This window comes from Amblyomma mixtum, chromosome 1 (assembly GCF_055824585.1).
Source record: "Amblyomma mixtum isolate Tamu chromosome 1, ASM5582458v1, whole genome shotgun sequence".
In the NCBI taxonomy this organism is placed as follows: Eukaryota; Metazoa; Arthropoda; class Arachnida; order Ixodida; family Ixodidae; genus Amblyomma; species Amblyomma mixtum.
The window spans coordinates 196,515,272-196,533,113 of NC_143012.1; the positions used below are offsets into that span (position 1 = coordinate 196,515,272).

The 17,842-nt window shown below is 48.2% G+C and overlaps 1 protein-coding gene across 1 annotated transcript; it reads left to right on the plus strand.

Annotated features, from left to right (window-relative positions):
- The first annotated feature begins 5,822 nt into the window (after positions 1-5,822).
- Positions 5,823-6,386, plus strand: LOC149370492 (disabled homolog 1-like). The gene has a single exon (XM_089577863.1). It carries the CDS (start codon positions 5,823-5,825, stop codon positions 6,384-6,386), a length of 564 nt encoding a protein of 187 aa, XP_089433989.1.
- The last annotated feature ends 11,456 nt before the right edge of the window (positions 6,387-17,842 follow it).

A 17,842-nucleotide genomic window follows, 5' to 3' on the forward strand; every position in this document is an offset into this window, starting at 1 on the left:
TTAGTGTGTTTTTAAGTCAAGCCTGGATCTTGTATGGGACCTGGCCTTCAACCCGCTTACTCGAAGCACGAACGTTTTAAAAGCACTACCTGGCACCGGCGACGACGACTGCTCTCCAATCGTTCAACGATTCGTACTGTAATAGTTTTCAAAGCAAGAACAAAAACCTAAACTTGAAGCAAGCAATCATAAAACCTTAAAAGTGCATTGTGAAATTTTCGATGTTCTTTCCATTTTTTCTCGTCTGAAAAAGCGAAAAAAAAAACGTTTTTTTTTTTCAAAATTACAGTGTTTTTTTCAGGCCTTCACATCTCTAATCAAACCTCGCTACGTACAAAGAGCTTTTAGGTGATAATCTCAATAATCTTAATAATAATTTCCAAGGTTGCACTGTGCCCTCGAGAAGAACACGGCTCCTCCATCGCCGGAATCTCAAAGGAGGACGCGCCGAACTCAAGTCCGATTCACACGACAGGCTATTGGCCCACGAACCAGGCGTCACGTGACGCCCTACTTCAGCTCCGTCAGGACCGCACCTGGCCTCTCCATGGAGAAAGGCCCGGGCGTATGTTTCATCCGATCATCAACCCCTTCTGCGATCTTCACCTCTGCACGTGGCGGTAAGCAGACTAGGAATGCACACGATCTTTCGCCATGTTATGCTTCCCTAACCTCATATGGGGACTTTGTGCTCCCCAACATCGCAAGAGAAGCGCAAACCTCGCGGAGCGTAAGTGGAATGTCACGTGATGCTTAGTTCGTGGGGTACCGCTCTCCAATGGTCTGTCGTGCGAATCCACCTGGTGAAGTATGCGGTCATGGGTTTCCATGCCGTGGAGCTGGCAGGCCTTCGGGATGACGGTAAAGTTAGTGTAGCCTCAAGCTGGTTTATAAATACCATTAACCAGGGTCTTTTCGACCTTCTGAATGTTCTGTGCGAGGTCCTGCACCCGAATGTCCAAGCGACGGAGCCTTACCGGGCTTTTTTAACGTGCACTGACGTCTCACATCATACGGTCGCCTTGTGCTGTCACCTCGATTGTAACACGGTTATGGTTATAATTGAGGAAAATGAGCCGTAATTGTCTCACTATGCTGGACACTTCAATCGCACAGCAAGAGAAGGCGTGAAGGAGGAGCGAACAGAGTAAGAAACGCCGCATTGCAGGTATCCGGATTGAATTGTATGCTGGGTTGATTAACATCACGGGATCATGCAGCAGACAGGTGACTTTTGCATTAAGCGGATAGTTAATGATGTGTCCTCGAGATCGAAGTTCGGCAGTCGAATGCGTTAGAAAGAGCTGCCAATGTTGTAGCAACTGTCAGTTTGTAGGCTTCTGGGATTTCTACATGAGAAACTTGGGTAAAATTGTATAGGTCATTGGTAATATCGAGTTCATCTCGGGCTTCCCAAATAGAAATGTTTGGTTATCTTTTTGTTTACCGTTATATATGTAGTGTTTCACATCCCGAAACGACACATGCGCTATGAAGGACGCCGCAACGAAGGAGCCAGATTAATTGGGATCTCCTCAGCTTCTCTCAGGTACGCTGACGTCGCGCAGAAATGCGTCAGCCTTGGCCAGGTTCCTCCCCCCACACTACTTTAGGACCAATAGCCGAAGGACAAGCGCTGACTGAACGCGGCGCGGTTTTGCGCGTTAGTGTGTACAGCTCGTTCGGTCGAAAAGCCACCGCCGTGACCTAGGATTGACAGGAAGGCCTCAGAAGCGTGACGGAAGCATTCCCAGAAGTTTAAAACTAAATGAAATGAACTCGCGGCCTCTGCGCGCCCGGCGGGAACCCGCCGCGGCGCGAACAGATCAGCTCCAAGCACCGCTGCGCGAGAGTACCAGGCTACCGACGCTTTTATATATTTTTGCGTGGTATTTGTTACAATGAAGCAATGCTCCACACACATGCACTATGTACAAATCATCATGAATACAACTGCAAAACAACACCGTGCGTAATACGAAACACCTAAGCCAAGCACGAGAAAAGACGTCACCCAGGACGCATCACTACTGCATCATAATACGATACACCTAAGCAACCACGCTTTCTCCGCATCCGAACACGCCTCGCAATAAACTGCAGCACATACTCACGCTAAGAATTGTACGTCGTTATCTTCGTCCACGAATACTGCTAAGAAAGTAATGTTTACGTAATTTCACAGCATGTAAGAAGAAATTGAGGCGTAGAAGGCCCCGTTGTTCAGAAAATCTGGTGTTGGCTTTGTCGGCGTTGGCAATATGAGCGAAAACTCACTAACATGGCTGAAGCAGGTGATCCCCAGAAAACAACCTAAGAAGCTGGTGAACCACCTAGGTCATGTGACCTTTCGGCATAATCGCAGCCTGCCCACTGGATAGTGAGCAAACTGCCCACCGTGGCAGGTAGCAGTTAATTTAATGATTCCTCGCTCGGGAAGTGGCGCATCTCCTAACCACTGCACCACCGAGACTAAAGGGGTATGAGAGAGAGAGAGAAATGGACGGAAAGGCAGGGAGGTTAACCAGGCGATGCCCAGTTGGCTGCCCTACACTTGGGCAGGGGAACAAAGGGGAAAAAAGGAAAAAGAGCGGCAATGAAATGCGTTTTCTAGGTGTCCAGCGACCACTATGTCACGGGGACAGAGGGCGCGCACTGAAAACTTAAAGATTTTAGGCGGGAATACAACCCCGAGTCCCTTAAGAAATTCAGGAGCGCTTTCACCGCTTTCCTTTGTGAGGAAAGTTGTGTCCAAGGCCCCAGAACGCTGGACTCTGTTAGAGGACGCGAGTCCAAGCGGTGCAGAGTAGCAATCAGGAAACTGCGCTCTCGCTCAAAACGAGGGCAGTCACAGAGGTGTCCGATCGTTTCATCACAACCGCACTGGTCACACGCTGGAGAGTCTGCCATTGCGATGAGATGGGAATAGGCGTTTGTGAACGCCACTCCCAGCCGCAGGCGGCACAACAGCGTAGTATCACCGCGGGGGACACCGAATGGTACATGAAGTTGAAGCAAGAGGTCGAAGTGGTGCGAGCGGGGTGTCCAACCTCCAGGGGTAGACCACGACTTTTCAGTCATGTTTCGGGTGAGCAGTTGAAGGTGCCTTGCTGCGTCAGCTCTTGTTAGTGGTATGCGGAGAGTGTTCGTTGTGGAATCTGTGGACGTAAATTAGAGAATGACCTTCTACATATATGGGGGTTAACCCATTACTCATTCTCTTGCCATTTCTCTGTTTTCTTTTTCATCATTTTCAACATTTGTTTCTATTTAAGGGATATATCCCGGCCGATAACTGCACACTTTCACCAGAGAGTGTCCAGGGGCAGTGGAGCGACAGACAAAGTGAACCGGGATGTAATCCCTGGGATAGAAGAAAAAAAAATTATATCTTCTGCCGGAGGAACCTAATTCACATGACGTTTTTTTATCTGTAGACCCTAAGTCCCCAGGGAGACTGACTGTGCCTGCACTCGTCTCTGGATACATACCACCCCATTCTGGTATAATATGTCCAATTGTTTCAACAGATTTACCGCACACTGCACATGTGTCATCTTCATTAAATTTCCTTTGTAGTTTCGCATTCTAATACGCCATAGTCTGAATTCAATGAGTTGAACGCTGGCTTTTGAGTTATCATAGAACCATTATCTCCTCACTCGCCTTTTACATTTTTCATAAAATTTCACAGTCTGCTTCTTTTCCATCGAAGTACTCCAGTTTTTACCTTCTGTGTTTCTTCCCTCTCGCTTAATGCTCTTTCCGTCTCTGTCCTTGTGTCTTGCATACTTACTGCATAGATTCCTAGTCATTTTCCGCGACTGTGCGACAAAGCTCTTTACGTATAAATATTCAGATACGTCACCTCCCCGTCTGTTATTGTTCAATTTCCTCAGGCGTCCTGCATGTAATATTTTCCTCTCAGATTTTGTGCTTATAACAATGCCTATCCCATACACCCCTGTACTGCCTCGTCCGTGTTTCTGCCGTGGCACCTAGTGCTAATGGGTCAACAGTTCTCACATTTACTTCTAATCTAAACTAAATTTCTGCCTTCAGACACAAAACTGTATTTCCGAAAAAAAGCCTGGCACCATTATACCTTTAAAAATACCTCTCAGTAATTCACCCCTGTCGTGCCCCCATGATTCTTTATGCTTTCTTATCATGCCATCTCTCAGCCATGTCGCCCTAGTAATCGGTTTGTGCTTCTCCATGCATATACGTATATCTTCATTCACGCATACCCGATATATATTTATTTTGTCTGTCTGGGTATTTCGTTCTCTTGTATTGTAAGCTCCTGATCGATGAAATCGTTTAAAATCATCAGCTCTGACTTAAATGTGCTAGGATTCACCTAAGTGAAGCCTACAGTGTCTTCTTCTTCTCCACAGCAACTAACCCGAGTCTGTAAGTCTTCCTGGCTATCAGCTATCAGCTATCAGCTGTTCGAAGTCCCGAGATGAATATGGCGGAAATGATTGCCGTCATGAAAAATGGTCGTTAGTTTTTTCCCAGAATGATTTACGGTCGGTTCCTGATGCGAGGCTATTTCGTAGGCCATTCCACAGCGCTATCAGATCTAGAAAAAATTATTCCTTCAGTGCTAAAGTGCGGCAGTTGATGCATGCAAAGCTATGGTTATGGCTTAGGCGGCTAGACGCCCTGTGAATCTGTTTGTAGCTTACCGTTTCTCGTAAGTGGGTGGTAATGGAAATCGTAAAGAAGACAGAGGCGAGCTCAGATGTGGCGTGAGATCAGTGATGGAATGGCAAAGGACTGTTTCAGTGTGGTGATACTGGTTGTCCTGATATAGCAAGGTGTTAATTATAAATCGAATGGCCCGATTCCGTACGGATTCAACGTCAGCGGCGAGATACGCTTGAGTTGGGTGCCAAAGAGATGACGCAAATTCTAGTTCTGGGCGAACGAATGCTACATATGCTAGTTTTTTATGTCTGGGGATTCGGCCTTCAAGTTACCGCGCAGGTTTCCGAGTGCGCATGAGGCTTCAGAGCAGATTTTTTGAACGTGGGTTACCTATGATAGCGATGGTGTTAGATGGAGGCTAAGATACCTGTCGGATAATGTGGGCTCAATGGAAAATGAGCCAGTGTCATGTTGATGCTGATTCCGAGTGTGTTTTCTGGTGGACGACATGAATTTGCAATTTTTATTGTTTACGGGAGGAAGAATGTTATTGTTCTAGTATAGTTGAGATATCATGCGGAAGTGCTCTTTGCAATTCTCTTGCCGATAGCACTGTTTCATAAACCATTCTAGATGTTCTCCAATGTGTAAAATAGGTTATTTTGTTCTATGTTACGTTGCTGGGTCCTCTGGATGCCGGGTGCCTTTCGAGTTGAGTTTACGAGTCTGAGAAGGCGGATCTTGGTGCTAATTAACCTCTCTACTTCTCTTTTCGGATGGTATGAGCATCACGCTGATGTCATACCCTGATCAGTTACTTTTGTTTGGTCGTGTGAAGTCTACGCATTTCAGCATGTCAATATAGCGCTATCTGTAGCAGGTACGTATCAAAATGGGGCACGTGAGCCCCTACTGCGGTCATTTCTTGAGTATATACATGTGACTGCCCACGAACAGTTCAGCATTGATGTAACCAGTGTCGTTGAAGAGTGTATCAGCCTGTAGAGACCATATCCAGAGCCATGTCTGAATAAAGGGGATAAAGCAGTAACCAGAAAAAAAATGAGGAAGTCGGGGCATAAGCGCGATGCTGCACGGCTCTGCGAGGAAGAGGGAGAAGAAGAAAGCCTAATCCCCCCACGTGGGTATGTGCTATTATAAAGAGTATGAAGAAGAAGAAGAGACCGACAGACGAGATGAAGAACCGTTTCTCGAAGCGGTTTGGTGTCTACCACTGGCCAAACCACCGCCGCTGCCCCAAAGCGGACAAACGAGGCAGCCTTGGGGGCGACCAGCAGCGGTTCGAGCGAAAGGAGGTCGTTTCCTGGGTCAGTACCTTCAGCCATCAGGCTGTACCCGATGCCCGCGGCCTCCGGTTGTGCCAGGATGATATGGGCCGACTCAAGGAGGCTGTGCACTCCTCCCGACAGCACAAGCGCCAAGTTCACCTGGCTGTCTCCATCCAAGGTGCCAAGATACGCGATGAAGAAGCCGGCGCGCTACCATTCCACAATCCGGGGCATCGCATTTCGTTCACCTCGCAAGACACCAGCGACGCCCGTGCTGTAGGATACATCTACATGACCCTGGACAACACGTACCGCTATATAGCCATCAAGACCGAGCATGCGGCTGCCGAGCTGGAGGCAGCACTGGTCGCCCTTTTCCAGCTATTGCGGGATATGAAGGAGCACGATTCCTGGGTGGCTCAGCAAGAGTGGCAACACTAGCCGCAGGCCTGGGCGCACACCACCTCTTTGCGCGGAGACATCCAGGAAGGGGACTCTAGCCCACAGGATGTGCTAAGTAATGAGCCCTCTCTCCCCAAAACTACTTTATAAGATGGACGAACTCATCGACTTGCAGTCTGAATGGAACCATTTGCAAAAGGGGATGCAGCTGATGGTGAGTGCGACATATGTCTTGGCCGCGCTGGACTCACCTCACATATTCGACGTGAAGTATCCAGTCGCGTGGAAGCTCCGCCAGCCTTTTCTTCTACGTTCTCCAGATCTGGTCCCACAGTCTGGTGCCTCCGGAAAAACATCGCCCCATCTCCAGCAGACCAGGGACTATTGTGTTCAGTACCCTGTCGGAAGCAACCGCACCACACATGCCGTGGACTGTGGCCTTTGGAAATGCGATTTCATGGTGAATACAAGGGGGGGTACTGCGCACAAAAAGACAAGGACAAGAAGATAACACAACAAGCGCAGACTCGCGACTAACTTTATTTGAAAACACGATACTCCTTTTATAGTTTCAAACTGTCACATCACACACATGTGGAAACCAAAAACCTTTCTTCATTCTGATACAGTTTGATAGACGGGTCACTTACGCAATCTTTATCCTTCAGTTTGATACAGAACGCCTCCGCCAACTCAGGCTGTACCCGATGCCCGCGGCCTCCGGTTGTGCCAGGATGATATGGGCCGACTCAAGGAGGCTGTGCACTCCTCCCGACAGCACAAGCGCCAAGTTCACCTGGCTGTCTCCATCCAAGGTGCCAAGATACGCGATGAAGAAGCCGGCGCGCTACCATTCCACAATCCGGGGCGAGTCTGCGCTTGTTGTGTTATCTTCTTGTCCTTGTCTTTTTGTGCGCAGTACCCCCCCTTGTATTCACCATGATTGACCGACTAGCCCAACAACGTACGCTCTTAAATGCGATTTCCGTGCCTTGAGCACCTCAATCGCCTTTTCGCAAATGTATTCTAAAATATGCCGAGACGTCTGAAATGTGATTGCTTCCCTGCCAATTGAGGGCAGATGTTGTAGTTGCTGCTGGCTATTAGCGAGGACTAAGCTTGCAATTGCTACCGGCAACCTCTCCGCCACAGCGACTCTTAAGCACGAAAATAAAATAGTGCCATTATTTATGCCGCATTTCTGTGTCCTTCATATGCCGTGTATGCTCTTAGAAATATCCATTTTTTGATGCCCTCTTTTTATCACTGTAGTTTTCTTCTTCGAAGCGGCCCTGCGACGTAGAGAATGAGGTCTTTATTCTTTGTATGCAGGGTAAGTAGGATTGTGGCTCCTGAACTCCCAAAGAGATCGCTGAAATCGCAATATTTAATATTTTAATCTTCTCCAGAAATGTTCGTTTCGATCCTATGGTGTCCCACCGCAGCGGCCATTTTCGGCAGCGGAAATGAGGTGGCATCCAGATTGGGCGCTGCCTCTCTGGTTGTGCGTCCAGTTTGCATATTGTTCCTTTATACACACGATATAGATCCAAAATATTATGCCTTTGAATAATCGAAGCTTTCTGCATGCCACAAAAACTAGAAAGAAGCAGTGACAGCGAACGAAAACTAGAATGAATAACGCTAGGGGTGACACTTTCCGCTCTGTTCCTTTTTAAACCTACGGGGCGAGGGGTGGAGGGGGGGGGGGGGGGGGGGGGTCCGAGCGCAGTTCAAACCACACCAAGGAGGCAGCGAAAAAAAAAGCCAGTCGACACAACTTTCCCAAAAAATAGGCACCGTCATCAGCTTACCGCGTACCGTGTTACCGTCACCGGTACCAGGGTACAGGGAGCCTGCGCTCAGTTATGCGCATGCGCAAATTGCCTTGACGGCGCCAGATGACGACACATACGCGGCAGCTGTGTTCGCGCCCGCAGCGTCGGAACCAGTCAGCGCGTACTCACCGCCGGTACTCCGGTACTCCCGGTACTCCGGTAACGGAAACGGTAGCCACGGTACACGGTATTCTGAAGGTGTCTAATGTGAAGAGAAAGCCGGACAGGAGGCGGGAGGCGAGTTTGGGGGGGGGGGGGGGGGGGCTACGGCGTCGTGTACACGGAGAGGGGAGGGGGGAGAGCGGGGACGCCGTAAAAGGCGCGGCCGTGGGCTGCCCCGACAAAGCAACAATTGCATGCAAGCTTCCTCTGCGTGTGCGCTATGCGCAATTTCTGAGTGGTGGCGCCCAGTCCAAGTACCGGGTGAGTGAAGTGGGTGAGTCTAACGCGCTTTCGTCTGATATTTTCTTTTCGAATTTTCAAAGTGTAATAACTTTCGTTTGTATACACCGATATGAATAACTCCTTTTGCACTGGTATCAGGAACGCATGATAAATCGATTTACTGATATCAATAGCTACCGAGGAAAACATCGCAGTGCCCCTTTAATGATGCTGCTTGAGAGGGCTTGTATGTTTTTCATCATTTGAATATTCACTGTCTTGGTATCTAGTCGCTGTTAGGAAGCCTTGCTTCGATTTATTTTGTCTTCGCTATCACGTCACTTTCCTGTTTCGTTCCTTGGAATCAGCTGGCATAACCACTCTCTTCGTACTTCCTTGAATTAGCGTGTCGTAGCCCTATTCGAAGCGCGCCAGACTAGCTGAAATCATTTATTGTGTTTCCAATTTTCATCTCGCGGGAGAAAATTCATGATTGCTGACTTTTAACACGCTAGCATTAAGGCTCCCGTTCTGTATAAAATCTGACGTGGACGTCACGTGACCTTGGGGTGCCGTCACAACCTGCCCACCTAATTGTCAGTAAACTAATCATGGCGGCAGGTGGTAGTTAGTGATTGGTTGCACGGTAACAGCAATCTGGGTCACACAAGCCGCACCTGTGGCAGCAGCTGCGATCGCAGGGCAGTGGCGCATCGCTTGACCGCTCCTCCTCTGCGCCAAGGGGTGCTACGAGGACTCCCAGGGATCTATGAATGTCGAGAATGACCTTCTGCATACGTTGGAGTTAACCTGTATTGCGTGTTCAAGCTCGAAACAAGATTACAGCAGACAAAAAAAAACAATAACAATAATATTCACTCACAACCGCAATTCAGGCTTCGCTGTGATTCAAAACCGTTCTAAGTTTGCGAGATCATTGAACACTGCTATCCAATCAGGATCATCGCTCTGAGCACTGTAAAGTTCTTTTTATAGGCCACACTTTTGATGCAATACTCCCCAGCTCAGAGAGCATCGCCAATCGGCGTGTCTGACAGCCATTCTCGCTTTCCACACTCTGTGAAGGCAGAGCAAGATGAATAAGTCGAATGGCACACTCTCTTAATTGTCGACCGGTAGAAACCATATACAATATTGCTGGAGTTGCAGGTTCTTTTTTAATGTCACCTGCAAGATGTCGCCGAGAAATACTGCGTCTTAGCAGAAGAAAAATGTGTTCAATTATTTCCAGTTCGCGGCCTATTCGGCAGTCAACCGACCAGGGGACAAGAAAAACAAGTTTTTTCTCTCCACCATGGTTTAGCACGCAATGTAGCGATATGTAAAGGATGAAAAAACTTTTAAACCGTACAGCTCGTTCTCGGTGTAGATTTTTTGACGTCGTCCTCTCTTGCACTACTGAAAATCCCCATACGGAAGGCCGAAACATAAGCTGGTACTGGATATGAATGATGTAGGTGATATGGCTGCTCTGAGCAAGCTGGGAACACTAGTGATATTGGGTGCGCACCGTTGCGTAATGTGGTGATTACGACCATACGATTGCAAATTACATGGTAACACGTAAGTATTCCTAAGAAAAACCAGAATACATTTTTAAAAAATCCTCCAGCTTCCGGTTCCGAAGATTGGTGCTTCAGATTCGCAGCTGAGCGCGCTAAGGTCCATCTCACGTGTTTTTTTTTTTCAGAAGGTGGTAATTACTACACTAGGTTATGTATGTACAGAAAGGGGCTATTTAGAGATTATTTACAAAATACTTAGCTAGTGGCACCACTGCACTACCAACGTTTTTTTTATTTCCTTTTCGGCATCAAAAAAGGAGAACAGCAGGACAAACAATAACAATAGTATTCAAAGCGGCAGCATCTGCAATTCAGCTGCGCTTTCATTGAAAAACGTTTTAATTTGCCAGATCATTCAACACTGTCATCCAATCAGGTTGCTCTCTCTGAGCGTTGTTAAATTCTTTCTGTAAAAGGGCAACTGCAGCACTTTTTTGAGAATTTCGGGATATTCAAGGATTCAAATCTACATAGGCTGCAGGTAAAGAAAAGTGTTTTTGCGCTAGCATTCGAAATCGTGACGTAATCGACGACTGAATTTTCCACTTCTCCTCAATGCACCGGAGGAGTGCAAGGAAACTCAGCGTGACGTCACGGAAAGTATGATTTCAAATTACTGCTGTCGTCAGTCACACCCTGCCCTGACTCGTTAGACGCTGTCAAACAACTGTCGGCAGGGTTTGCCTTCGGTGGCGTGGGTTTTTTTTCGTCAAAGCAGGCGTTTGTGCTTTGGAAAAGTACCGATACCTTCGATGACGTCATCATGCGCCCCCACTTGGCATTGCGCGCTGCGGAGAAGCTTGAAGGACGTCCGAATTTTAATCAGCGATTACTTCACTATTTCAAGTGCTAGCCCAAAAAGACTTCGCATGCTTCACCTGCTAGTTTCGCACATTCGACCCTCTTAAGCTCGTTGATTTCTAAAACCTATGCAGTTTCCCTTTAAGCCAACCTTTCAACGAAATACTCCCTCTCTTGGAGAGATTCCACATCAGCATGTCTTGCAGCCATTCTCGTTTTCCATACATTCTGGAGACCAAGCAAAAGGAATAAGTCGTATGGCGCGCTCCCTCCTTAATCGGCCGGTTGAAACCTTTTACCATATGGCAAGACTTGCAGGTCCTTCATTAAAGTCAGCTGCAAGGTGTCCCAGACAAGTGCTGGTAGTAGCAGTCAAGAAAAATGTCATCTATTGTTCGCGGTTCACGGCGTGTATTTGAGACTGAAAAGGCAATGGTGCTACAGCGAGACATACACAAGAAAGTCTGATGCTGGACATGCGCTAAACACGGCGTATAAGTCTATTAACCGACCACGAGCCAAACAAGCCTTTTTATCTCGACCATGGTTTAACAAGCCACGTACGGTTATGTAAAAGGAAGAAACTTTTTGCTGACGAACGGTACGGCATGCTTTTCACTGTCTTTAAGACATCCTTACCCTCCCCTCCGCTGTATATGGAGCGATAAACAGGAACAAGTACCATGACATCAAGCATGTTTCTCCTTAGTTGTAAGTTCTTTCTGGAATACCTAAGTTCTGTGGCTCGAAAAACTAAGGCACCATGTGCAGTGCTAGCAGGCGTATTATTTTCTCATGTCTCGTGCAACTATCTCATTTTCCAATTTTGTATAAGCTTTCCGAAGGCAGACATGGCAGTCGTAGAGATCTGATTGCCTAGTAAATGCGCTGAATCTTCTGGCGGGCTATTGGCAGGGGCCAGCGATGTCCCGCTTCTTTGCTATGCATGATTTGCAGTAGCAACATCTGAAAATGTCATAATCCCTCAATGTCGACGGTCATTTCGTGATCTCAAAGCGCATGTAATTCTTGCGATAGACAGAACGGCCTGGCTCAACATTTCCTGATATAATGTATCATTTAGCTTCACATTCGGCCAGCGCAGAAACGACACCACCGATAAAACATTTCTGACTAAGCAGTTATAGGCGAGCAAACACAGAAGAAACCGTGGAACGAAGAATAGGACGTTACGTGCGTCATGGTTGCACCGTACTTCATTGTTTACACGTTGATATCCAGGTGATGCAGAATTTCGCCATGATAAGACAATTCACAGAATAAGTGATTCAAGACAGGCGAACGTAATTTGGGCCGATATGAGCGTATGGGTCCAGATTATATGGCAACATATGCCCGCATGATTTCGACCCACATGCCCCGTACGGGTACAGGTGATACCCATACGCCCTTATGACCTAAATGCCATGCCCGGTTGCACTCTATTCCAGTTTGCACTCTAATGCACTTTATACCACTCTTATTCTAGTAATTATTTCATTCTCGTGGTCTTTGTCAGCGGTGCCTACCTGCCCTTAATAGGTGTGTTGCTTTACACCTTCCAATGCTTCGCTGCCCATCGTAAACTAAACGCCCTTCCGAGTCTATTGAACACACTTTTGATGTTCTTGATACTAACTTTTCACCCGCCATTCTGATTTCTCTGTCTTCAGATCCTACTTGATAACTCGCTCCATTAATTACTTAACAAGATAATATCGTCAACAAATTGGAGATTACCAAAATATTCATTTTATTCCTAACACTTCCCAATCCAGTTCTCTGATCTCCTGCTGTAAGAGCATCAGCAGTCAGCCATAACAAAAACACCGAATCGGACCTAAGTAACCACACTACCTGCTTTCTAGCCTTTTTAAAATTTGGGGTCATGTAAGTACTATGTGCTCTGCAGTCGAATGTTCGAGTCAGGTCCGATAACATCATTAGTTTGAACAGCTGTTTGGCACATTGACAAAGAATATTAATGTTTCTTGCTGTGACTGTTTATTTTCCAATCTCCATTCCTTATTTAAACAGTGGTAAACGACACAGAGAGCGTAATATACTGCCCACCTTACCATTTTTATCGGCATTCACATAAATCAGATCGTTGTTATCCAATGTGATTAATGCACATGAGTCACTAAAAAGCGTTCACTGCAGCAAAAGTCGATATTCTGGCTTTTCAGAGCAAGTGGCATGTCCCAGTAACCTCTAGATAAAGGATTTCGTCTTGTACTATTTTACTACAGACGGTATCATGGCGTTTGAACCCTGATTTTTCCAGTAGTATTTGCGCCAACGAAGCACCGAGAACCATGGAACCATTAACCTTAAAAACGGCGCTTCATACTCAGGGTTGCCCTCACCGGTTGAATCCTGCTCTCTAATGGCGCGACTGCATTGTTCAAAGCGTCGCAAACACGCGATATTAAGACTCTAAAACGTGAGAACTGTTGGCCATTTTTGCAAAGCAGCGGTGAAGCGCAGGGAAATCATAAGTTGTGTAGAGGTACAATCCATCGAAGTGGGCTACATGGAGCACGGTTTTACTTAATAATCTCAATTATCTTAATAATGACCTTCAAACTACTACTGTTCCGACAAAAACACTGCTCCTCCAGCGCCGAAATTTCAAACGGGGCCGCGCCAAAATGAAGGTGAATTCTCACGACGGACCATTCGCCTACGAACTAGGCGTCAGGTGACGTCTGACTTTCGCTCCGTCAGGTCCACACCTGGCTTACATACGGAGAAACGCCACCTCATGTTCAGTCCGATTACCACCCGCTCCTCCGACCTTTGCCGCTGCAGACGGTGGTATGTGGACTAGGGATACAAGCACTTTTTCGCTGTGCTAATCTCCCCAAAGCTCATGTAGGGACTTAACGCTCCCCAACATCGCAACAGAAGCACGAACCTGAAGGAGCGCAAGCCGAACGTCACCTGAAAACTGGTCACCGAGGACCGCAGGCTAATTATTTGTCGCGCAAATCCACCTGGGGCCGTATTCTGTAAGCTGATCATTTTAATATGCCCATTTCACGTCTGTCTCGTCCTGTGTAGATGGCCACTCAGGTATCCCCGCGGCTTTCAAGCGTCTGTGGTAAGACACCCCGCCTTTGATGGTTGGCAACCATTCCTCACCACTGGCTCGTATTTACTGAGATAAGTAGCCACTGCTTAGGAGCATCGCAGCTCTCTGTCAAAAGCAGGCAGCCGGACCTGCCCGCTTGCTACCACTGGTTGCGAACTACAGCCAACGGTGAGGTACGGTCGCCATAGACCCAATGGCCGGGTCGATCTTCACAGACCGCTGAAAGCCGCCTGCACATCTGAGTGACCAGTGACAGACGACCAGATAGACGTGGTATGGCCATTTTGAATTTAACAGCTTAGGGAATACGGCCACTGGTGAAGAATGCGGTCATGGCTTTCCAGGGTATGGAGATGGCAGGCGTTCGGGATGACGACCACCTCAGTGCAGCCTCATGCTGGTTTATGTGAACCATTAACCGGGATCATTCCGAACTTCATGTTTTTTGTGAGGCCCTGCACTCGAATATTGCAGCGATGAGGTGCTGATCGGGTTGTTTTCACGTGCACCGAGACCGCGCAGCCCACAGTCATCTTATGCTGTCACCTCCATTGTAAAGCGGTGAGGAGTAGTTATGAGTAAGGGAAAGTAGCAGTAACTGTCTTCACTGCTGGAAATTTCGATCGAACAGTGAGGGAAGGCATGAAGGAGGAGTGAACGTGCGAACAGAGTAAGAAACGCGGCATTGAATTGCGGGGATCCTAATTAAATTCAGCCTCCAGCGGTTGGAAAGTACTTCATAAACCGTTCTACATTGTCTTGCACAGAGTGAAATGGATTACTTCTATACTCTATGTTTAGTGTTTGTGTCCTCTGGGTGCCCGGTGCCTGAGAAGGCAAAACTCGGTGCTATTTTCTTCGCTACCTTTCTTTTGAGGTGATAATGTTATCTAAATGTCATAAAGCGATCAGCTCCTTTCCTTCTGTGGTGCGAAGAGTGTACGCTTTCGAGCGTGTTATTTTACTCTTGTCTGTAGTAATGGCACCCGGAACAATCCGTTCGTCTGGGCTCTTCCAGTTTATCCGATTTAATCGCAAAACGCGTGACATTGCTCATGAACAGTTCACCAATGGTAGGGCCAGTTTCGAGGAAGAGTGCATCAGCCTCCAGCCTATATATTCAGCGCCATTTCTCAATAACAGTTATGTTTGCACAACAGGAAAAAAATAACGAAGTCGTAGCATAAGCGCGATGCTCAACGGCTCTGCGAGGAAGAGAGAGAAGAAGAAAGCCTAACCAGAGGACGCCATGAACAGCCGTCGCTCGGCGTGTTTTGGTGTGAGGCGCTGGTCCGACCGCCGCCTCAGCCATAAAACGTACCAGGGAGGCATCCTTGGAGCGCGCCGGTCCCGGTACTACCGAAAGGGGCTCCTCTTCCGGGCCAAGATCATCGGCAAGCTGGCGGTACCCGCTGCCCACGGGCACCGGTTGTGCCAGGACGCCATGGGCCGACTCAATGAGGCTCTGCCAGCTCCCCGACAGCACAAGCGCCGAGTCCACCTGACCGTCTCCATCCAAGGCGTCAAGATACGCGACGAGAAGACCTTTTTGCTACCATTCCACCATGCGTCGCATCGTATTTCGTTCATCTCGCAAGACGCCAGCGACGCCCGTGCTGTCGGGTACATCTACATGACCCTCGACAATTCCTATTACTACATCGCCATCAAGACCGAGAAGGCGGCTGCCGAGCTGGAGGGGGCGCTGCTCGCCCTTTTCCGGGTGGTGCTCGAGATGCAACAGAGCGCCGTGAGGGTGTCCCAGCAAGAGTGGCGACAGCAGCTGCAGCCCTGGGCCCAGACTGCCTAAACTCGCCGAGACATGATGGGAGGTATCTCCAGCCCGGAAGATGCCTTGAGCGGTTAGCCCGCTGTCCCAAAAACGACTTCTACGGTAGACGAACTCATCGGCTTGCAGCCAGAAAGGAAACCTCTGCAAAAAGAGATCCACCTGATACTCAATGCAACATGCATCGCGACCGCGATGGACTCACTTGATATATTTGGCCAGGAGCACCATTCCCCCCCGTATGTGATCCGTCGCCCGTGCATCTACTTTCTGCTGATCTGGCCCCGCAGTCCAGTGCTTCTTAAAGAACGTCGCCGAAGTTCCACCACAACGGACTAGGGACCTTGCCCTCTGGCCCCCTGCCGCATGCGACTCCGCCACACGGGCCGTGAACTGTGGACTTTCTGACTGTTATGTCTGTGCTTTGCGCACCTGAATCTTCTTGGAGAAGATATATTCTCATATATGCCAAGAGGTCTGCAGTGTCATTCCTCTCCTGCCAAATTGAGGCAGAAGTTGAAGTTGCTGCTAGCTATAAGCGAGGACACCTTGAAATTACTGCCGGCAATTGCTACGCTGCAGCGACGTTGGAGCTTGACAATGAAATACCATAACCATTTGTGACATATTTTTGTGTCCATGTAGAGTGTATGCGCCTAGGCATAAACGCTCTTGAACATTCGGTTTTAACACTACAGGTTGATTTGTTCAATGGCGCTGCTTGGGAGGCCTTGAATCGTTTTTCATCGTTTCAATATTCAGTATTTTTATATCTAGTCGCTCTTGGGAAGATGCACTTCTCGATTTGTTTTGTCTTCGCTATTATGTCAGCTTCCTCTTTCCTTCCTTACAGGCGGCGGGAATGACCATTCTCTCTTTGCGCAGCCTTATATTAGCACCTCGTAGCCTTACTTCGAGCGCGCCAGGCAAACTGGGGGCGTCTCTGATGTTTCCTATTTTTACCTCGTCACATAAAAATCATGACTGCTGGCTCCTAACGCCAGAACGTGAGGGCGCCCGTTTTGCATAAAATCGGGCATCATCGTCTGCGTCTGCGTTGTCAGCCGAAAATTCCGGGAGGTGCATCCTAGCTGGGCCACCAAGGTCACGTGACCTCCACGCGTCATCACAACCTGCCCACCGGATTGACTGACCAGCGTGGCAGGTGGCAGTTATTCATTTCTTGCCCCGTATGAGCAGCCTGGGTCCCACAAGCCCCACCGGTGGAAGCACCTGCCATCGCAGGGCAGTGGCGTATCGGTTAACCGCTGCACCACTGCGCCAGGCGTGGTATGAGGATTCCCAGGGATCTATTTTGTGAAGTTGAAAAAGGCCAATCCCACACATTGGGCATTAACCCCTTAACCCATGTACGAAGAGCTTCAGGGAGCTTCCGACGCCAAGCTACACCCACACACCTGCCCGCAAGGCAAGCCGCCGCTTGCAAGCCTTGATCCTGACTTCCGGCCTGGGACTACACCATCCCGCACCATGACATCTACTGCAGAAAGCCAGACCATTCAGAAATTCCTTCAGTTCCCCACCGTTGCTTCTTCATGCGCCTCGCACTCCCGCATCGTTTCATAGCGACAAGTTTGAAGACGTGGAGGACTGGTTAGCCATCTACAACTGGGTCCCTGCTTTTTAAACTGTGGGACGAGAACAGCAACCTAAGGAATGTCTATTTTTCCTTCGAAGACGCCGCCAAGATTGGTTTGAAAACCAGGAATTCCCATCACCAACTTGCGAGATTTCCGCTGACAGTGTTGCTCGACAGCTTGGGCAGCAATGAACAGAACGAGCGATCTGAACTTGCCCTTCAGTCCCATTCGCAGCGGCCAAATGAGAATGTCGTCATATTCGTAGAAGACCCGACGCAGCTCTTCAGCCGCGCAGATCCTGCCATGTCTGAAGCGAAGAATGCAGTTGCCTTATAAGAGGGCTAAAATTTTCATAGGATTTGTGCGCGACCCTTCTACCACTTTAGTCAATTTTCCTCG

Bases quoted from the DNA above. Each gene is read 5' to 3' on its own strand.
- LOC149370492 (XM_089577863.1), top strand. From the start codon at position 5,823: ATGAAGAAGAAGAAGAGACCGACAGACGAGATGAAGAACCGTTTCTCG.